This window comes from Osmia bicornis, chromosome 5, assembly GCF_907164935.1.
Source record: "Osmia bicornis bicornis chromosome 5, iOsmBic2.1, whole genome shotgun sequence".
In the NCBI taxonomy this organism is placed as follows: Eukaryota; Metazoa; Arthropoda; class Insecta; order Hymenoptera; family Megachilidae; genus Osmia; species Osmia bicornis.
The window spans coordinates 1,321,455-1,343,085 of NC_060220.1; the positions used below are offsets into that span (position 1 = coordinate 1,321,455).

A 21,631-nucleotide genomic window follows, 5' to 3' on the forward strand; every position below is an offset into this window, starting at 1 on the left:
TACATTTATCATTTATACGTGTAAGTAAATAATCTTGTTTCAAAAATTTCAGATTGTTTGAATTAAAGATTTAATTTGCTGAACTGATTGTGAACGCTCACTAAGAAAGCGTTCAGTTGCACGTGCGACTAACATGAGACCAGAATATATAGGTTAAATAAGACAATTAGAATTTGTAGATTATTCATTAAGGTTTTGTCTATTTGACTGTATTCACATTAGATTATTGTAAACAAAATGGTGGTATTCACTTGTAATAATGTGGTGAATGAACGTTACAAAACCAAAGGTAGCAAGCATTACGAATTTCATTGCCGTAGAACACCCTTCGTATCATGCGTTGATTGTTTTAAAGATTTTCGGTAAGTATTAATAAAAGTAACTGGGAAGTAATATATTCACGTACTAAAATATATCATTAATTACTGTAAGAGGTGAGGAATACGTAGCACACACGAAATGTGTAACTGAAGCTGAACGATATGGAGGAAAGGACTATGTTCCAAAACCTGGAGCAAACAAAGGTGAACGAAAGCAACAAGAATGGATTAATCTAGTAAATAATATGTTAAATAGCGAAACAGATTTTACAAGCGCGGAACGAAACTTTTTAAATGTTTTGGCAAAGTATGATAACATTCCCCGAAAGAAGGCCAAATTTTGGAACTTTGTAAAAAATATTATGGGAAATAGAACAAACGCAGCAATAATTGATAGTGTATGGGATAAAATGCAAACAGCTTATCAGAATGATATGCAAAAAACAACAAAACAAGAAAATGGTAAATTAATTTATTGTTTTATTCCTGTTTATATTGGCTGCTTTTAAAATACTTTATATTGGATATTTAAATAGGTAAGGTCACTGAGAAAGTAGATGACAAGAAAGATGAGGATATACACCAGGAGAATAATGTCATTGAAAATCAAAACAATGAAAATATTTGCAAAGAAAATCAAGCTAATGGTCAACCAAATCAGAGTAATGGATTACATGATAATGACAATACTGCTACTAGTATTAAGAAGAAAAAATCAAAGAAAAGAAAAGTATCTGAAATAATGCAAGAACAAACAGAAGAGCCAGTTTCTAAGAAGAAAGCAAAAATATTCTACAGAAGAAACAGAGGGAAAGTAAAACTGGATTACTTTCGGTACCACCAGTTATCAGTGTAATAAGGGAATTGAAACTTCAAACCCTTCAACTGGAAGATACTATTTTAGACTATAGTAAAAGTAAAGAAGAAATTCCTTAAGAAAATTACAGAAGAAGGTGACTTTCACAATACATGAAATTTTGTTCAGATGCAGTAAACACAAGAAAAGGCATCTAGCAAGTTTAATAAAAAACTAAAGAAAGTGTCGGAAGTAGTAATTTCTGATGAAAAAGTAAGACTAGCATAATAGTATTAGTAAATATAATTACTATTATCATAAAGTAATGATTACATTTAAGTACAAGTTTTAAAAACTAAATTTATTGTTTTCTTTTTCAACGAGATGAATCATAAAAATTGTTGACAATATCACAGAATTTACCTAAGATTAATAATTTATCACTAAATAAATATGAAATACAAAATGTAATAGTAATAGTAAACACCTCAGCAATTATTAATATAAGGTTTTAAAATTGATTTACAAACATTTTCCCTAGCAAATTGTATTAAGGATAACATTTTTTTATAAGATTTGTGAATAAATGTTTTAAAACTATTTGCTTTAAGGAATTGTGTTTTGGTACTCATTCTTTAAAGGAAGGATTTTTTTGGTATTTTAATAGGAAGAATAACTTGAAACACATAAGTGAAAGTTAATACTTTAACTTGAAATTGGTTGTCATATTAAATATTCGAAAATTTATCCAAGTACCAAGCATGGTTATTCATAGTAGCTAAAAGACCCCATGTAAGTATTTTGGAATCATTGGGACCAAAACTGATCGATTGTTGGTCAAATAATTGTGTAATTGTACCACCAAGAGCAGTGAGAATTGCAGTGCCTGCACAAATGTCCCACTTCTTTATTGCTGTCATGTGAACATATGCAGTTGCATTTTTACTCACAACTTCTAAAAATTTGTAGCCTAAATACACAATACATTCATTAATTTATAATAATGCACATTGACTTTTGGAAAATATTAAATCTGCAATGTTACCTGCACCAGCTGCAGAAACAATTTGAACATCTTTACCAAATGCAATTTTGGTAACATTATGAACTTGACCAGCATGTGACTGAGATACAATTAATATTGGTGGTCTATTCTCTTCCCCCTATTTTTAAAAACGCTATTTAATAAATCAAATCAAATGATTTCTTTATATTTATTACCTTTGGAAGTACTTGCAGATTTTTTGAAATTCCATGATCAGTCCATGTCCAAAACAAACTAGAATTTTGCTTTGCTTCAAATGGTTTGTATATAACACCTATTACAGGTTTGCCTTTGACAGCAACACAAACCATAGTTGTAACATATTGCAACAAATTTTCTAAAAAGAGGAAAGATTAACAAACAGTACATGAAAATACAGAAGAATAATAACTTTGCTTAATAAATGCACCTGTAAACTCTTTTGTTGCATCAAGGGGATCGATCCAAACTGTGATATCATTTGAATTTACAATCTCATCCTTAATATTATAATCTCTTAAGCTATTAACTGAGTCTTTCATATTTGAAACTGTTACTTTATCACAATCTTTTGATGCTTCCTCTGATATTACTGTTATATCAGGGAAAGCTTCCAACAAAGAGTGATACATTGCACAATGAGATCTATAATCTGCTTCTGTTACTGGATCATTTATACCTGTTAAATTAAAAAAGGAGAGCATAGAATTATTTGTAAGTATGCATTCTGGATGATTGTTTATTCATCATTGTTGCAATTATCATAAACTGGATTACCTTCTTTTGTTTTTCCCTTGCTTTGTATTTCAAATTTCACTTGATCATGAACTGCTATTACTTCAGAAGCACCAAGTTCAGCTGCCTTTATAGCAGCAGCAAGAAGTAATTTTAAAGAAACATTTTTCTCATGGTCACTCGAATATATGGTTCGATTTGTATATAAATATAATACACTTAATAATAATACAATTCCGCAGAAAATTGTTCTTCTCATACGTACGCTCATTCTGATATGCATAGCAAAACACCTTCCAGGATTATTTTAAAGTATATTTATCACTTTGATTTATTTTACAAACTAAGGCATTTTAATTTATACGTGGCCATTTTTAATGTATTTAAATTTTCCAATATTGAATCTTCGCGCTCTATACATGAAATTGATATCGAATATGAAATATACGTTTCTTTTAATTTTACACAGCTTAGTAATTTATTACATGATTTGTACATAAAGACAGGCTTCATGTAGTTATTCCTTAAATAGTTTTAACTTTAATTTTTGTTAAAATAATGCAACACGTTAATATATTTCAAGCAAAGCCTTCGGATAGATTGCTCCATTTGTATTAGGTTAGGTACCACGACTGGAATGCGTATCAAAATTAATTTACTCCCATTGATACAATAATTGAATTAATTAACGTAAAAATAAATTTACAGCAATCATATTTAATTAAATAATTTACTTCGAATTGTATTTTACATTTAAATATAAATTACAACAAAATTATGTTACCTCAATGTTTTTTTTTACAAAGTTAAATTCTCATTTCTAAGAATGCAAAAAGCAATATAACAATCATTTTTATTACAGTTCTATAAAAGAACAAATTTTATTGATCAGTAATATTACATGTCAATAATTGCAATAACATTGTGTATAACTTTATCTCAAAAACCAGTTAAACAACATTGTTATTGCAATTAAGATAATTATACAGAATTAGATCAAAGCATTATAGTATACCTAAATTATACATATTTATGTTTATATTTAATTCGGATTATAAAATATAATATTCATTGCAAAGAACTGCTTACCTTTTGCTAAAATTAATATAATGAAAGGAGAATATTAAGTAAATGAGATAACAAGTGAGACAACATTGTAGATTTTTAAAGGTATGCTATTAATAGTGATTACTGAAATATATTAATTTGATACCATTGTACAGTGCACTTTCTACACAAATAATAAAACACTTTCATTGCACATTAATATAATATGTGCACTTCTTTTTCCATTGTTTTCTCATTTTGTAATTTCTTTCTTCTGTTCAACTGTGGGATAACATGTACTATTTTTAGTAACCTCGTAATAATTTATAACTGGATTATTTAATTCACACATTTTACATCACTTCTTTATTGCAATAATAAGTAATATGTAGCCTTTGCTTTTTCTCTAACTTATGCACCTAATATTTTAAATATGTGATGAAGTTATTTCAGCAATTTCATCTATGAAATTTTAATAATTACTTTAAAACACAAAAAATGTCATTCCACTTGGTCCAGCAATAACTGCACATTGACAAGTTGTTAAGGATTTTAGCAGTTGCTGTTACACACTGTCATCTGTTCAAACACAACAGAGAATGCTACATAATTTGCTTTTCAAAAGAATATTTATTAAATAATTTAAGAATATCATTTCTTATAAAAGAAACATATAACAATAAATATTTAATTGTATTAGCCATACATATAATGTTCTACTTACCATGATACCACCACTTTGTTTTCTTGGGATTTTTATTACATGTTCTCACATAAAATAAATTGTCAGGTGGCCTCTTCTGAAAAATAATAGTTTTTTAAATACTTCATTAGTATTAAGAAGACAAACCATCTTTCTAACCTTTTCTTTACAACTGCTTAACATTGATACAATACTTAAACAAACACTTTGCACGCTTAAAGCTGGAGACCAATCATCGGTTAGAATGGATAAGCATATATGACCATTGCTATACACATGAGGATGCACTGGTATATTTCCACCTATGAAAGTTACTTCTGGCGAATCAAATGGATATTTAGAACTAAATTTGAATTGCAGTTGAAATCGTTCCCCTTCATACAAAGTGCCTTTTGCACCTTCCATGTGAACAATCCATTGTGTTAAATTTTGACCAGCAAGATCTTCATCTACATGCACGCCTGGTGGTGGTTCACGTATTAAAGACATTAATTCTTTCTGTAATCTCCGCTGAAACAATGTTTCAAAACTTTCACTGTTTGATACAGTTTATATATTGTTTTATTTAAGGTAGAATTTCACAGGATTATGTAAATGGTATTTATTCAATCTGTTATTTATACAAACACATTACTATTATTAAAATATGATTTAATATTATATTTTCTTTTACAGCAATAATATCAATAATTAAAAATAAAAACTGTATATAAGTATACAAATTAGGGGTAAGTTTTCGTAACGTGAAATGTAATCGATGAGACTTCGCTTGGATCGTTGCCATCAATTCAAACATTACAAAAATATCACGAAAATAGCCAAAATTTTCGTATAGTTAAAAGGAAACGCGTCTTATTTGACGCAAAACGTCATCCAAATTTTGACGAATGACACGCAAAGCAATTTTCATTTCGGGGAGTAGACAACATTTTTCTAATGTTATGAAACACGCTAAACATTAAACGCTTTGATCAAATATTATATGACATTAAAATACAATGATACAGGGAGATAGGTGTACATTACAGAAACTTCAATATTAACTTACCTTCGACGGAGACATTGCCGCCATTGTCGTTATATCGCTTTCCATTGAAAAACATAACCGCTGTTCATTGCAACTTACATGGATTACTTGCTCTGTTCATTCTTCACCTCAAGGACGTAAAATTATTTTAACGATAGTGTTTTGCATTTTCTCCAAATTTTGATTAGTTCGATTTTATACAAAAGAAAAGAGTAGCGTACACTTACAAGGCGTCGTAGCGAAAACTTTGTGTAGATCAGTCAAACTTGACAGCCATGCTTAGATATACTGGGGCAAATATACAATAGACGATTGTTACTATTTTATAATTATCACATGTATATATACACCTTATTTCTACATATTAAAGCTATAATTTTAATAAATTGAAAGCTATAAATGATACGTAACAGCGCAACTACTTTGTAATTCTCAGTAACTAAAACTTTTTCAACTTGTTTCTATTGCAATTTTGAGCACATTACTTACTGGTTATTACTTTTTAAATAACCAATTGAAAAATCGATCACATTGCAGTTATACATTTTGTTTATCCGGTGCAACACTTAAAAAATGACTAAGAATAGTGGAATTATAAGCTGTGTTTGAAATTACTATACACGTGAAATAAAAACAGCATTTATAATAAATATTTTCAACAATTAACATTTTGTAATACGCTAATGAACTTCATACATTGATTACACCCTATAATGTGGTATTTTTGAAAAATCAGTTAAATGATTTTATGTAGTAAAAGATAAAGTTGAGTAAGTATTACTATGTTATTATGGTTATCAATTATATATTATCACAAACAAAATCTTTCCATTAAAGGGTGCATTTCTTTTCAGTGCCAATGTAACTAAAAGATAAATTATTCATGACTTCAGCAGAACATTTTATTAGTTTAATTACTGTGGCAAGTGCTAAAAAATTAGCTACTGGACTTGTCCTTTGCTTCATTCTATACCATGGATTGATGCATCTTATTTATGGTAACATACATATTGTTTAACTTTCTTAAATAAAAATACTCATTGTTTAATTAATTATCATTTCTTCAGGTAGTGATTCTTGTAAATGGTTATTAACCGAAGGAAGATACAAAGGAGACAAAGAATGGCAACCCTATGGCTGTATGATGCACTATTATACACAAACGTAAGAATTTCAATGTTATAATAAACAGAGTCATATATAAATTATTTCCTATTACTATTATTTACAGAGACAGCCGCAGATGCTTGAGATATCTAGCTTTCATGGGCCACCGTAATCATTTTGTATTTACTGGAGATGCCAGAATCAGGCAGTTGTATAAATCTTTCATATCTCAATTTATAGTTGATGGAAAAACATCTGATTTAACAGAATTACTAGATAATTCTGATTTACATTTTAATGATGCTCAGCTCAGATTAAATGTACAATTTTTGTGGAGACCTCAATTGGCTAATGCCATGATAGAGGATCTAAGAAGCTGGATGGTAACTCATACTGTGGTCATATGTACTTTGGATATTGATAGTTAAAAATTCTATGTGGACATTAATGATTATGTTCCTTTTAGAAAAATGATGCACCTAGCTTGATTATTGCAGGCTGTGCAGCAATGACAATTCTTGCAAACAACAATAGTGATACACAACTATATTCTGAATATACAATGGGATTAGTAAGACTTGTACAGCCAGTAGACTTTTTGTCTAAAAAGAATACAAAGTATTTGTGGATGCTGCAGGATCCTGTGTTAAAAGAAAGGCTTCCAACTCAATTATCAGGCATAGATAATAGACAGATCAATTTGTGTAATAAAGCAGCAGTAAAAGTAAGATTTCATTCATATATACTTCAATGATCATTCCAAGAGATAATGGATTTATATATTTATCATACACAGATATTGTCTCACAGTGAGGTCCATATATGGGAAAGCAGTAAACTTGTTGGTACAGGTGTCTTAGAACAAAGTCCAGATGGATACTTGGCTAGTCCTCTATCTTTGAGGCACAAAGTTCAATTATTATTAAACACTTATTGCAATGATCACATGAATTTTGATGATGGTAGTTGTTGTAGTTATCCAGAACCAGCAACAACGTTGCAGTTACTAAGTTTATCCGCACTTGCTCTGTGGTAATTGTTTGTATATTACCATATTACATTTTAAACATATAGTAAATAATAGTTCATTACAGTATAGTGATCGGTGGTGGAATATGGATATATCGAAAATTTTGTTACTATCGAACTGAAATATCTTACTTACGTGTTACCACTGTCGAAGTGGAAAATACAGAAGAAGCAAATACTTCTGAAATTACACAGATTGAACAGCCCGAAGCACAAGACTTTTATACTTTAATAACATCATTGGCCCTTTTATCTATCATTTTGGCTTACTTTTATCTGTGCGATAGGTACCTTAAAATATTTTCTACTATTTAATATATTATTAATCGTTATATGTATATATCTACAATTTTTATATTGTATTCAGAACAAATTTCTTCATGAAAGAAAATAAATACTATAGCGAATTTAGTTTCTGGTTACCACTTGGATATATATTGGCTCTTGGATTATTTTTTACCGAAGATAGAGAAAGGGGACCAAGGGCTTTAAATCGAGAACAAACGGACGAGTGGAGAGGGTTAATGCAGGCTGTTGTATTAATCTATCATGTTACCGGAGCCAAGAATGTTTTGCCTATTTATATGTACTTAAGGTTAATTAACTCCGCTTATTTATTCCTTTCCGGATATGGACATTTTTGTTACTTCTGGCAAACGGGTGATGTTTCCTTAATAAGATTTGCTAGAGTAAGTATTTAGAAAAATACCAAAATACCATGTACTCTGTTGTACTAATACATGTATTCATTTTATTTTTCAGGTGATGTTTAGGTTAAATTTTTTAACAGTATCCCTGTGTCTTTGTATGAATAGACCGTATCAATTTTATCATTTTGTTCCATTGGTCTCATTCTGGTTTTTAGTCATCTACTTCTTAGCATGGATACCTCCAAGAATATATTCTGGTAGTTTGAATGAATACGGACCAAGAGCTTTACTCTACCTTGCTTTAAAACTTCTAGGTCTTATATGGATGATAACGATATTATACATGTCAGAGGTATGTATAAATCATCTAATATGTATGGAATTTTTTAATTGTAACAAAAATAAGCAATAGGTAGTCCTATAATAGGTTTTCTTTGAAAAAGTATTCGTAACAAGACCCTGGAAAGCATTATTCGTTACAACCGATGATGATATACGTGAATGGTGGTCACGATGGAGAGTAGACAGATACAGCGTTGCTTGGGGCGTAACTTTTGGAGCAGGCCTTGTAGCTTTACAAAGGATAGATCACATTCCCGGAACTGCATTATCTTCTGTACTGGCATTAATTTCTTTGACCGCTTACACTACTTTTACCATATTGTGTCACTCGGTATCGGAGTGTGAAGAAATTCACTCATACGTCGCTTTTATACCGGTAATGACTCTATAATTTATCATTTATTTTCTTTTTTTATAATTAAACTTAGTTTTTTATTACAGATTATAGGATATATAGCGCTAAGAAATGCATCATTAGCATTGCGCGGTAAACATTCAGCACTCTTAGCTGGTTTAGGTCGAATCAGTTTAGAAACTCTAGTCGCACAGGGTCATATTTGGTTAGCAGCAGATTCTCATGGTGTACTAGTATTACTGCCTAGATTTCCAGTATTGAATCTATTAGTCACGTCATTCATTTTTATATGTGCAAGCCATGAAGTAAGTGTCCGAATGTTTTAGTTTTTTAACTTAACAAACTGTTTACGCTTAATTCTATATAATAATGTTTTACTTATTTTGGTAGATACATAGATTAACCCGGGTATTAGCACCATATGCAGTACCAAATGATTGGAGATTAGTGGCTCGTAATTTGTTATTATTTATTGCAGTCCTTGTACCTATTGGTATTCATGATGGAATGTTTTAAAGTACATATTCTTATATGATAAGATGGACATTTTTTTCTATAAAAGTGTAAATATTATGTGTAACAGATACACAAAGGCTTGTAACATTTTTCACAAGTTTTGTGAAACTATTCTTTCTTCTATCAGTCATTTTTACAGTGAGGAAAATAAATAAATAATTTGAAAGAAAAGATTTACTTTAGTTATTTGCAATATATATTTATATATTTAACTATTTATACCAGATAAATAGAACAATGAGAATTTAACAAACATAATAGGAATTGTTTTAAAATTGATGACTATATTTCTTTAAAATAGAGGTCAATGTATGCAATTTTTTGAATTGTACATTAGATTATCATGTTTCACATGACTAGTATAAACATCATAACCAAGAGATATAGTGTTATCATAAAGAACTCTATATCTTGTAGGTAAGAAACAGAAATTAAAAATTTGAGCTGGTGGCCAAACAATCCATTCTGCTACATATAATTTATATGCTTTATTAATAATTTCAGCTTTTAATTCAGCCCAACTACTATTTTCTAAAATGCCTAGTGTCAAAAAAAACATACTTATACAAAGTGGAGAACAGACTAATTGATCTATAACAACCTTTTTTAAAACAATATCAATTTTACGACCTGGTAATCTAGCATCTAAATATCTGTACCAATAATGACATACTATACCAATGGACATTCCAGAAATGGCCATATTTTTTGTTCTATTGGAACTCCACTTATCCCATTCATTCTATGATAAAAATTAACTACTATAAAAACCTTTAATCTAAATCGAGGATTAAGAATGATCAATTCAACTGATTACCTTTAATATTTCATAATGCTGTTCTAATACATCTCCAGTTGCAGAGAGCGAAATAGATATTGCTACATTTGTATACAACAAATATTTTGATGAAAATAGTAGTTCCTTGACTGTGGATATCCTGTTAATGACTGAATTAATGTTTCTCGTAATGTTCATTATCTAAAAAAAAAGTTATTATTCATAATAAATGTGATTTTAAGGTTACGTGAAACTTCAAATAACTCGCAAGATAAAATATTAAAAAAATTTAGATGAAGCATGTGAAACTTACAGATAGTAACAAATGTTTATTAAAACATTAAATATTTTTATACAGAAATATGTACTTGTAAATAGTACATTAAAGAATCACGTCTTATATACAATAAATAAATACATTCAGTCAAATTATTTGGTTAAATGACTGCATATTGAACTTGGTTAAAGGTTAATTTTATAAATGAGGTAGAAAGCTAAAGTAAAATGCATATGCATATTTGCATTTACAAATTGTGAAAAGTTTCATTATTCGTTTAAAAATCTAGGTTAAAGTTTATTTAATAGATTCTTTACAATATTTTATTTATGATGATTTCTTGATTAGTTACTGAATATTGTTGGATATTCTCCTAGCAGTTATGTTATTTTAATCAATGTTTAGATAGTTGCTGAAAATTTTATTTACAAACATTTTGTTTAACACATTTTAATCATATTATACATGAATTATACTATAGTTATAATTTAACTTAATGATACAATTTAAATTACGCGCGTTAGCTTCCGTAAGATAGCATCCGTTTATCCTGGCTTGGCGCCCAAACTGATAAAAAGGCGGGATCCTTCATGACATTATCAACGAACGTAGATCGTCAGGGCAATTAGAAGTCCGTAAATAATATTGGTTTTTCGAAAATTTTAACGGACTTCTATAACGCACATATATATTCGTATATAAATAATGTCTCAACCGTTAGTTACGTCGTATTTTAATACGCGTAAGCGACCAGCAACCGACGATTTACGAAACAAAGCAAAGGTTTTGCTTCTGGATCGGGAGGACTCAAAATTTGTGAGTAATCAAAGTGAAAATCAAGTAAATAAAGATAGTTCTGAATTATCCGGATCATTGACTCCGATTCAAGAAGAACAAGCAATGGGAACAAGTCCAAAAGTTATACTGGCATCAGGAAAGGAGCCAAAAGGTAATCGCTCTGTAAAGTCAAACTCAGCTGTTCGAAATATTCAGTTTGATTCTCCTAAAACAAATGCTCAAAAGGCACTTAAAAACAATGCTAGAACACGAGTCACCCGTTCACGACAATTATCTGGCCAAGAGGGACAAACAGATATTCGAGAAAGCTTTCAGAAGGTTACAGAAGATGCAGATGCAAAGAAGGTACTTTTTGAAAAAAAAGGTGCCCTAAGTCCAAGGAAGAAATGTCCTGAAACACCAAAGAAAAACTCTTCTTCTATTGAAACCACGGTCACCTCTGTTTTCAATAATCAAATACCACCTAATTGTACAACGCCCAAAAAAAGTTCAGCTATGGACAAATTGGCAAAGCAAGAGTTGTCTTTAAATGAAATCAAAAACAGGATCAATAAATCATCTAGACTTATGGAACTGAAAGCATCTATAGCACGTTTTAAGAACTGTGAACAGAAATTAGAGAAATTGCAAAAACAAAATGAGAATAAGAACCTCAGATACAAAATGTTGAGAAGAGTTCAACTTGAAATTCCAGTTAGGTAAGATATTTGTAGCTAGAAAATTTCTGGTTTCTTTAACTGTTTATATTATTTTTTACAGTCCACAGAAGGCATATAAATCACCGAGCAAAACATTTTAAGTCCAATGAAGAATGAAGAACTCTTAATGCCAGTCCTCAAAAACGAATTTTATTTGAGCTCTAAGGAAACGACTGCGAGCGTTGTACATGGTAGTCCAACCAAAGCACCAGCTTATCAACAATATTTATCGCTAGTCGAAAGCGGTACTCAAGCTTTGCCATTGCCATATAAATATCGCTTTTTAGCAGAAGCATTGATGATGTGTAGACACGGTATTTTGTTAATTTTTCATTTATTATCAAGTTGATATACAAGTAATTGTTAGATTATAACATTTAATTGTTAGTTTAGGTTTCTGGCGATATTCAATCGCAAAGATGACATAACATTCAAAAAGTTGAAACCTGCTGTTCAGAGTTACTTCGTAAAAATTTTACATTAGAACATTGCACAAATCAAAACTATTTTCCCAGATGCATAGGCTTATAATCAAGAAAATATCGTACATTTGGTTCTACGTCTAAACAAGATAAATACGAACTAGGTCTATACCAGTTGTTGAAGAAAATAATGGAAGAAATACTCCAGATCCAGATAATGTATTAACAACTGCATCTGAAGCTAGTATGGGACCACAAGTATTACTGAACAGAAGAAGGAAGTTTTACTATATTTACTCGGTATTTGATATTTTGTTTTTAAAAGAAGTATAAGTGAATAGTTTTTTAAATTCCATAATCATTTTAATCTTTGATTTATCTTTCAATTGTAGATAGAGTGAAGGACGACACGAGAAATTTTTTACTTAGCTTGGCACACCAATGCGCATACCGAAAGAAAAATTGTGCGTTGGCATCCGGAATTTGATGTGGAAAGTTGTAATCCAATTGAAGTAGCTGATTTGCCGGAACCGCCCATGTAGAAAAAATGACAACTGCAAAAGATGTTCTCGGTAAGAGATCATCATAAGTTTATTAATTAATTTTCAGTGTTTTCTGAGTTATTAAATGACCTTAATTATGTAGATAAAGCCAAAATCGCTATTTAATTGTGGTACTCGTATGGAGAAAGCTTACAACGATTAGCAGAAGCAAAATGACTTCAAAGACACTTTCTTCCAGAAAAAATAATGATGATGTTGTGATAAAGACTGAAAATGGTGTGAAAGATGTTGATATTCCTGTTTGTAGACACACCGCCTGCTACACCACTGTACAACGTAATCATACTTAGTTCAGCATTGAAAGGTATACCAAAGGCTTTACTTTGAAAAAGGTAAATATCTTGATGTAAGAATTGATTTTTACTACTTCGTTCAAGCGTTTCAGGTGTGAAATTTAATTATTTTTAGTCCGGGCTAAACAGCTGCTTAAAGCGCTTGAAGCAATGACGCTTACTCCGAATGCTGAAAAAGAAGCGTGATGTATTCAAGATTACCTGAATTGGTTAAACTGTTACGTAATATCTTTGTAGCCGAGAAAAAGGGAATTTTACCTTTAGAATTTGTAACTACGAAAGTGGAAAATTCTTCTAAAGCAAAATTAACTATCGCTGAATTGGAGGAGCATATACGTTGCTGTGTAAGCTATTACCCACGTGGACTATGTATACATCATTTTCGAAAAGTGGGAATTATTTAAAGTTACAAAAGGAAATAGATCTCGGGAAAGTAATTAAAGACTAGAAGTTATGGCCCATAGACAAAGTAACGTCCACATGATATTTATTATAAAATGATCATTTTCAGTTTATGATTTACACATAGAGTATTATACATATTATTTTCTCTTAACTTTTGCAATATTTGCTACAATTTACATTATGTAATAATTATGTTACGCTTTCAATGAAATGCAATGCATAGATTTAATTTTGATCAAAAAATAAGGTGAGGAATTGAACTTTATATTGTTTTCTATAAAAATTGAATATATTTGGTACTACATGAATTGATTTAGTTGTCAAAGAGACTCGGTTAATAGAGGATTTTTTTTTTATAAAAGATCCGTATTATGTAATAATAATACAATTTTTCAATCAATAAATACACAATCTTGTGCATCTTATATCTTACAAATCTAATACATTAAGAGTGATTCAATTTTCATCTTGAACGCTTATCATTTTGATAATATTTTAATATGTTTTGCTTATAGAAAATGTGAAATAATAAACAGATAAAATGAGAAGAGTTCCTGTTCAAATTAAAAAATGAGTGATTGAAAGCATGACATCTACATAAAAAATTTTGACACATAGTTATAACTTGTAAGTATAGAGGGCATTTGATCATTTCCTTATATCCCTATCCATGGTATGGTAGGTCGCTAAGATTGTGCTTTTAATTCCTAACCTATATTCATCAAGCAATTCATACATACGTTACAGAAGCATATTATTATACAGATTGAACGAGAATCATCCAAAATCATGTTTCTAACTATATTGTTAAAAAAGGCTAAATCCAAGTGAGTACATCTAGTGATGTAAAAGTTAGGTTAACTCATTTTACCTTAATGCTTTTGTTTGTTTATAGACTTGTTTTGGTATCAATAAAAAGTGTAGCAACTGGTCATATGCGTAATAAAATACGAGAAAGAACAGCTGACAGAATGGAGGCAGTGTTGTTTGATCCTTTGGGTAAGTTTTTTACTATAATTTAAATAAAATTTTTTCTTATTTCAATAAACATCAAAGTTTTACATTTCAGCCAAGGAATGTCGGTATACAAAGAAGTCAGGAAAATTAAAAGTATATAATTAGTATACAATGCATTCGTAAATAAAATGATTAATATAATAATTATAAAATAAATATGTAAATATTCATTTATGAAACTAAGAATTATAGTATAGCTGGGCTATTGTTTCATTCAGTTTGCGATTGACATGTTTAAAAGGAACAGAACCTCGCATCTGTAAATTTGAACAAAGGAACCGAACATTTTGTGAAAAACAATGAGATACCATCGTACAATGGTTTTGAATAGAGCGCACAGATATCAGAGTTCTGCGCGAGTTATGCGTCTATATAGTTGTGTGTATCGAAAGAAAAGTGTAGAGGGGTGGTATAAGAGAAAACAGAGAACCACGAAATCGAGATTGGGGTAGGTTTCCTTTGATCCTTAACAAGGAACGCAAAGTTGTATTATTTCCACCTGAATTTCAAACGGTTTGAAATTTACGAGGCGTGAAACGTGGCTCTATTCTCTTTCTCTTTTTCTCGTAACCCTTCTATATACATCGTTCTCCTTTACCCTTCTCTTTCTCATTCTTTGCTCCTTTTTGGCAGTACGGGAGCAAGTCGGCATCGTTTACTGATGTTGCCAATTCAATTTCTTCTGGCGAACCATTGTCGTGGGTGGAAGGAGGGTTGTAGTTGTAAAAAAAAAGGGGTTCCCCTTTCCAACCGAATCGTCTCTACTTTCACGACAGTGCGTATGACAACTGCTGACATCTGGGCATCTTTAAGTTCATTCTAGGAAGAAAAACTGATTGTTACTGTAAAGATGTCTATAGACATGTAGGATGAGGTAATTTAAAATTTTTAACGCATTTTAATTCCATTTAAATGCTTGTTTTTTTAGAGGTACGTAATTGGTTAACCGGTAATTAAAGTGCACTATATATCGGTCATCTTTATGAAAACGCCAGACCTTGTGAGGAGAAAATTAATTGTACGCGGGGTTGAGAACGGAAAATCGCGAAAACAAATGAACCTTCGACGAAGCGTGTTTTTTTCCTGGCACAATGAGTTTCGAAGCGGTGAGCAACAGCGAAATTGTTAAAACGTTCGTTGTTTATGGTCGACCCGGCGGAACAGCCGGTAAAGGAGGAAACAGTACGCAACGAAGAGAGCGAGGTAGAGTGATGGGGAGCGAGCGTGGGCGGGAAAAAGAAACGATGTGAAAAGCAAAAACAGAAACGAAAGAGAAAGAGAGAGAAGGAGAGAGAGAGCGAGAGAGAGAGAGAGTGAAAAAAAGAGGCACGTCTGAGCCTTGGCGCGTTTCAGTTGCCTCGCGTTCGAGGGCGTTTTTCGCCCGCGAGTTGTTCTTTGCTTATTACAGTGTGTGCACTGGGCTCGAGGCTTGCTTAAAGTGGTTTGCTGCTAATTAACTGCGTTATTTTTACAACTCTCTTGCTCCCATCTACCACCCACGTCTCCTTCCACCCTTTTTCCTCTTTCCTTCCCCCAACTGTTCTCTCACATTTGCAATGGGGTTCAATAATTCTGCGGTCGCAACGCCCTCTCTCTTCCTCTTGCTTTCTACTTCTCTCCATCATTTTCTTCTTACTTTTTTTACTTACTTACGTACTTTAGACGGTTTAGTATCTATTATGAATACATATTTCTTTTTGTACATCTTTTTGATTTTACATTATCTCATTTTTCTTTTTCAGTGATTCCTGATTGCTAAAACTTGAACTAGTTTAAAAAGAAGCTTTTTTCCACATACCATCTACTTACTTTGGTACATGGATTTTTATTTTATGAACTTTTGTATTGGTATGAGTGATTAAGAAGAAGGATGTTTGAGGATTTTAAAGTATGTTATTTGAAATGATTTCCAAACACTTTAACATAGTTTCTCTATGTTATCTAGGAGAAGGTATTATCATCATTTATTCAACATACAGTAGATTCGTTCTTAATACTGCGCTTGCGGACTTTCTCGTTCTGTAAAATTAAAACCAGTCTCTGACAATATTTTGCATAAAAAATAACTTTAATACTTTGATATCAGGCTATTGGTTGCCGATGGAACCGAAGGTAGAGAAGCCGAAGATCGTTGTATAGGTATCTCTCTGTCGGTAGCCGTAGCACCCTTCTTTTCTGCGCCACGAAAAGGCACTTGAAATAAATTGAAAATGGCTGGTATCGCTCTGCTCTCGGATAAGTGATACCTACATCACCTACACGCACATCGGTCACCGCAGACATCCATGGTATTTTTTCTTTCACATGCACAATACAGACATTCAAATAGAAAACCCGAATCTTTAACAAAAGGATAATCAATTAAAACCGTGTTAAAACGTTATATCAATTGGGTAGCCGGTTGCAGGAGGAAAATTGAAATCTGAATGAAAAGGGTGGCGTTCTTCACGGTAATCGAAATCCTATGGAGAATTTAACGAATTCAATTTACCCGCCATGGATGACACACTACAAGTATGCAATCACCTTTTTTTTTGTTTTTTTCCCTGATGGGAATATTGGAATTTTGTTCATTCGGATTTGAACCATATGGTAATTGTAAAACACGCACGTTAATTGAAAGACATCCGATGAAATTTCAAATGTTTTAATCCCACTGTAGGGGACTATGGACACGCAGAACTTTTATAACACCTGAAGACAACGGTACTGTTGGGTAAAATTATGTTATTGTACGAAAAGAAGGAAGCGTTCAAATTTCCAACTGATCCACTGGTGGAGAACGTGTTAATTTGTTGGACATATCGAATCATCGAAACTAATGTCTAAAACGGTATCTTTTTTCCCCCGTTCGACAGGATGAAGCAGGAATTGGAATATCATCGATGGCTTTCTATTAGGACAGATGGTCTGTCTCGTTATTCGATGAAATCGAGCTCGTCGAAAATTTATGCACTCCCTGGTACTCCTCGCGGTAAAATCATTTCCAAAATCCACGCATTGACCCTGTGGACCGGGTTAATTTTCGGGGTGCACACGCGTGTCACCGTGTGCGCATTCACGCGAGTATAAATCCGCGTACACACGCGTACACACGTGGAGGCGTGCGAAAACGTGGGTGCGCGCGAGCCAGGACACGCACAGGGAAAGCATGTGAGAAGGCACACGAACAGGAAGGTGTATTGAATCGACGAGTATCATGCAGTTGACAGCTAGAGCTAATTGAATCTTGACTCTATCTATCTGTCGACCCGAGCTGAGACCCAAACGCCGCCGCCGACGCCGCCGCTGCTGCTGCGAATTGCATTTCCGTTCGACAGAATCGTTCGCGCTCGAGAATTCTATCTTCTCCCCCTCCGCCTTTAATCCTCTTCGTTTTTGTAATATAGAATTACACGGAAATTCAGCGACTCTGAAACTGCAAGAGGCTAACATCTTTTATTTTCTTCTACTCTTGTGCACTGATCGAGTATGATTACAATTTGCTACAAAGGCAGGAAACTTTAATATTATTTTAAAAATAATAAATGATTCTTGGAAGGATAAGATAATTCTTTCTGTTGCAGCCTTGAAGAATGTTTTGCTATAAAGAGATTCCTGTATAAAGGATGGAATATTATTCATTTGGAAAAGAGTAAAATGATGATTTTTAATGGACTGTTTTTTTTATCACTGTTTCATCATTTTGTTTACGCAAAAAGCTGTAAGATGTACCATTCCTTTTTCCCCTGTTTATTTCAACAAGAAACACGATACAAAATGTTATAGAGAGCTCATGAAAGAACGACGGTGTGTGTACGATGGTTCGAAGGGAATCTCTTTTATTAGGAACGGAAATTTCTTTTCAGCGTAAATTGAATGGAAGATTTCCGTGCAGCAGGGCATTCAATTACGTGGTGGATCAATGGGAGCTCTCAATGAAATTTTAATTGGAAAAGAGCAAGATGTACAGGGCGAGAGATGCAACAGAATGTTCCTTGATCAAAGGTGCAATAGACGTTTCGAGCACATCGTTTGCAACATTATTTTCGATCTCAAGTTTCTCGCGATTTAACTCAATTAAAAAGGTAAAGAGAAGCAATTGAACATTTTTCTTCAGACTCGAGTAAACGTTTAACCGCATTAATTTTCTTTAACTTTATTAAAGTCTATTTGTAAAGAAAAGGAAGACCTTTATAAATTTCATATTTTCAGGTAAAGGAAGGATCAGTGATGATAGAGTAGACTTTAACAGAATAATCAGCGTTGACTGCTAGGAGAGTTACCTATTTAATTTAAGACATATCGAAACGTTAATTGTTTAACTAAATTAGACCCAGCCATTGTTGCAGTAAACGCGTTAACCATTGCAATATTCTTGTAAACAGAAGAAGTGAAAGAGGCGAGATAGAAAGAGCGAGGAAGACGTAGAATGGGGATTGGTATCACCGTCTAGGATTCTATAATCCGTACGATCTTTATCGTTAAATTCTGTACCCGTGGACCGATGCCTCGATTGCGCAATCAAGATGGCATCGAGAAAGGCATCTCTCGCCTTCGACTCAAACTACCAACAAGTATTTCAATATCCGCTCCAATATATTCCCATCGACCCTATAAACGTGTGTGCAGTTATATTGGATTCCCTTCCTCCTGCTTCTGCTTCGCTCTTTCCGTCTCCTTCGCGCACGTCCCGTCCCGTCGGTTTTTCCGTTCTCCCTTCCTTCGGGGTAGGTGAAACGAGCTCAACCAATCGGCTGGTGACGTGCACACAGGACCGAGTACCGTTTCTACGGGACGTGTGTGCATATCCACCCCGAAGGAAACCGCATTTAAACGTGTTTGGTAACCCTGTAAAAGATTCTTCGTCCCCGCGTTCCTCACCGCGAAGAATGGGAACCTTCGGGTTATTCCTGGGCGGCGAGGGACGTGACGGGAGAGCTATAAGCGAGACGATGATCCTTTTAATTTCCTCCTTATTGAAGATACCGCTGTTCTCAATGAAAATTATTACATCATTTGTACCGAAGTCTTTGTAATTTTTCTTACAAATTCGGGGTTACCAGATGCCCAATTTTTAATTAACGTTAGAATGTATAATCGTCAAACTTGGAATCTTCTATCTAAAATCTAATATATAAAACAAGCATCCGGGATTACACCGTTTTAATAACGGTCCCAGAACGCGACAAAAGCAGTGTACGCGGTAGAATGATTCTGGATAATAATCTAGGTAGATTCTCTTCGGATTAATTAACCGTTTAAGGTTGTAGATGATAGAAAGATACGGTGTACGGTCAATACAGAGGAAATTTATCAGAGAGCTTCTATCCACAAGCACCTGGGCACACATTAAAATCAACCTCCCCCTTCACGATCATCCTTTCATATTTTTCTCTCTATTCTCTTTGTTGTCTCGTAATCTATAGACACGAACCGTCGCTTATTATACTAATATGTCCATGGTGATCGCGGCGCATCACCGTCAAAAGGGGTTTCCTCGTTCGAATCTAATTGTTCGCCCGGTTACCGTCCAAAGAAACCGAGTGATACGGTCTGGGACTGGTTTTTCACCTCTGCTCCAGGATCAAACGGATACCCATCTTCTTATCCGTGAATCTGCCCTCCATGGTCCGCTGACTTTTTGCCCACCGAATATCGTGGATGTACCCGGAGTACGTATCGGAAAGCGGGATAGCTCTCGGCTTGGAAAAGGAATGAAAATTGTAAATAGGACGAGCCGGTGAATCTGTTAGTTCAACCACTGCGGGTAAAAGATTTTTTTTTCAAATAGAGTTTCAGGATCAAACTGCTTCAGAGTTTTTCGGCTCTGCTCGAGTTTAACGTTGTCGAGTGGATTCTTTTCTCTTTTTAAACGAGACAAGATTTTAGAACGATGCTGAAATTTGGAATAAAGGATTAGATTAAGGATCTGAAATTGATCATACGTTTAAAGTATAATTTGTTTGTCATCAATCTAATAGAATCTTCTATTGATTAACTTTTAGACTAACAATGTGAAGTGAAAAAGAGCAAAACAGGCTTGACAAAAGAGAAGATGGAAGATACTCTTGCAAGCATCGAAAGGCTAAGTAAAACCTGGAGGATGGATGTAAGAAAAGAAAAATGGTAACGGATAATCGAAAAATAGAAGAAGTGCCCGGAGCGTGGCTTTACGCGATCCATGGTTATCGAGCAAGAATGGACGCGTTGTACTGGATCAACCGCACAATGAGTCGATTCGATGAAAGGGTTTTGCAATGGTACCCACGTTTATAACCGGGTGTATATCTGCAGGGGATACAGGTACGTTTAGGCAAGGCTCCTTTTTATAAGTGCCATTATAAGTGCCATTTGAGCATGCCTACACCCGCTTTGTCCGCGAATTTCAAACTAGTCATTGTCCTCTCGTTATTGTTTGAAAGGACACGGGGATGACAAGCCCACTGTTAAAAAGCATCCCTCGACCTCTCCTTCGGGGGTACATTACGTCGTATGGTAACCGTTGAATCTTTTTTCTGAGTTTAAATAATAATACGTATATAGAAAAATGGTAGGATAGTTTTGAAAATACCATTGATAAATTTGAAACACTATACAAAACTGATTTCATATACTTTTTTTTCTAGGAAACAGTGGGTCATCAGGATGTTCCCGTGTTTTTGTGGAGACGTTGGTATCCTTTCTCTATCAATCAGCCTGTCTCAATGGCGACACATTGTGTAATTCAAAATGAATGCAAGGGCCAGG

General features: G+C 33.1%; 6 protein-coding genes and 1 long non-coding RNA gene across 17 annotated transcripts; 4 read left to right on the plus strand and 3 right to left on the minus strand.

The window, feature by feature from the left end:
• The first annotated feature begins 33 nt into the window (after positions 1-33).
• On the plus strand, positions 34-1,716 carry LOC114871186 (cell growth-regulating nucleolar protein). The gene is given in 5 exon segments (XM_029176787.2): positions 34-362; positions 433-782; positions 857-1,105; positions 1,108-1,313; positions 1,315-1,716. Coding segments are annotated over 5 exon segments (1,020 nt in total). The 5' UTR covers positions 34-237; the 3' UTR covers positions 1,405-1,716.
• A 91-nt stretch (positions 1,717-1,807) lies between these two features.
• On the minus strand, positions 1,808-3,574 carry LOC114871187 (putative inositol monophosphatase 3). Its single transcript, XM_029176788.2, has 5 exons — positions 2,918-3,574; positions 2,571-2,819; positions 2,338-2,498; positions 2,162-2,279; positions 1,808-2,086 (listed from the first exon to the last, which is right to left on the minus strand). Exons 1-5 carry the CDS (start codon positions 3,156-3,158, stop codon positions 1,845-1,847), a joined length of 1,011 nt encoding a protein of 336 aa, XP_029032621.1. The 5' UTR covers positions 3,159-3,574; the 3' UTR covers positions 1,808-1,844.
• A 458-nt stretch (positions 3,575-4,032) lies between these two features.
• On the minus strand, positions 4,033-5,970 carry LOC114871189 (ubiquitin-conjugating enzyme E2 W). Of its 2 annotated transcripts, XM_029176790.2 has the most exons (5): positions 5,880-5,970; positions 5,674-5,780; positions 4,785-5,135; positions 4,647-4,722; positions 4,033-4,501 (listed from the first exon to the last, which is right to left on the minus strand). In XM_029176790.2, exons 2-5 carry the CDS (start codon positions 5,716-5,718, stop codon positions 4,488-4,490), a joined length of 486 nt encoding a protein of 161 aa, XP_029032623.1. In that variant the 5' UTR covers positions 5,719-5,780; positions 5,880-5,970; the 3' UTR covers positions 4,033-4,487. The 2 variants fall into 2 exon arrangements, with proteins under 2 accessions (XP_029032623.1, XP_029032625.1); XM_029176792.2 differs by having other exon boundaries at positions 4,647-4,719; positions 5,674-5,928.
• A 132-nt stretch (positions 5,971-6,102) lies between these two features.
• LOC114871184 (N-acetylneuraminate 9-O-acetyltransferase) lies at positions 6,103-9,824 on the plus strand. 2 transcript variants are annotated; one of them, XM_029176783.2, is made up of 12 exons: positions 6,103-6,422; positions 6,507-6,650; positions 6,720-6,816; positions 6,884-7,142; positions 7,226-7,483; positions 7,556-7,791; positions 7,854-8,075; positions 8,156-8,477; positions 8,551-8,790; positions 8,866-9,156; positions 9,222-9,440; positions 9,526-9,824. In XM_029176783.2, the coding sequence occupies exons 2-12, from the start codon at positions 6,536-6,538 to the stop codon at positions 9,649-9,651; spliced, it is 2,385 nt and encodes a 794-aa protein (XP_029032616.1). In that variant the 5' UTR covers positions 6,103-6,422; positions 6,507-6,535; the 3' UTR covers positions 9,652-9,824. The 2 variants fall into 2 exon arrangements, with proteins under 2 accessions (XP_029032616.1, XP_029032617.1); XM_029176784.2 differs by lacking the exons at positions 9,222-9,440; positions 9,526-9,824 and having other exon boundaries at positions 8,882-8,975.
• Positions 9,825-9,863: 39 nt separating this feature from the next.
• LOC114871188 (mpv17-like protein 2) lies at positions 9,864-10,939 on the minus strand. The gene is made up of 3 exons (XM_029176789.2): positions 10,743-10,939; positions 10,469-10,630; positions 9,864-10,393 (listed from the first exon to the last, which is right to left on the minus strand). Exons 2-3 carry the CDS (start codon positions 10,625-10,627, stop codon positions 9,956-9,958), a joined length of 597 nt encoding a protein of 198 aa, XP_029032622.1. The 5' UTR covers positions 10,628-10,630; positions 10,743-10,939; the 3' UTR covers positions 9,864-9,955.
• Positions 10,940-11,265: 326 nt separating this feature from the next.
• Positions 11,266-14,310, plus strand: LOC114871185 (DNA replication factor Cdt1). Its single transcript, XM_046285604.1, is given in 17 exon segments — positions 11,266-12,202; positions 12,264-12,292; positions 12,295-12,496; positions 12,578-12,654; positions 12,657-12,690; positions 12,692-12,735; positions 12,738-12,791; positions 12,794-12,938; positions 13,023-13,087; positions 13,090-13,158; positions 13,161-13,213; positions 13,276-13,322; positions 13,324-13,429; positions 13,431-13,519; positions 13,573-13,658; positions 13,661-13,816; positions 13,819-14,310. Coding segments are annotated over 17 exon segments (2,157 nt in total). The 5' UTR covers positions 11,266-11,411; the 3' UTR covers positions 13,929-14,310.
• Positions 14,311-15,027: 717 nt separating this feature from the next.
• Positions 15,028-19,868, plus strand: LOC114871191. Of its 9 annotated transcripts, XR_006829365.1 has the most exons (7): positions 15,028-15,776; positions 15,831-16,105; positions 16,645-17,190; positions 17,300-17,416; positions 17,565-17,634; positions 17,761-18,969; positions 19,097-19,868. It is a non-coding gene; the product is annotated as an uncharacterized LOC114871191 (long non-coding RNA). The 9 variants fall into 9 exon arrangements; XR_006829363.1 differs by having other exon boundaries at positions 17,300-17,634; XR_006829358.1 differs by having other exon boundaries at positions 17,300-17,494; positions 17,565-18,969.
• The last annotated feature ends 1,763 nt before the right edge of the window (positions 19,869-21,631 follow it).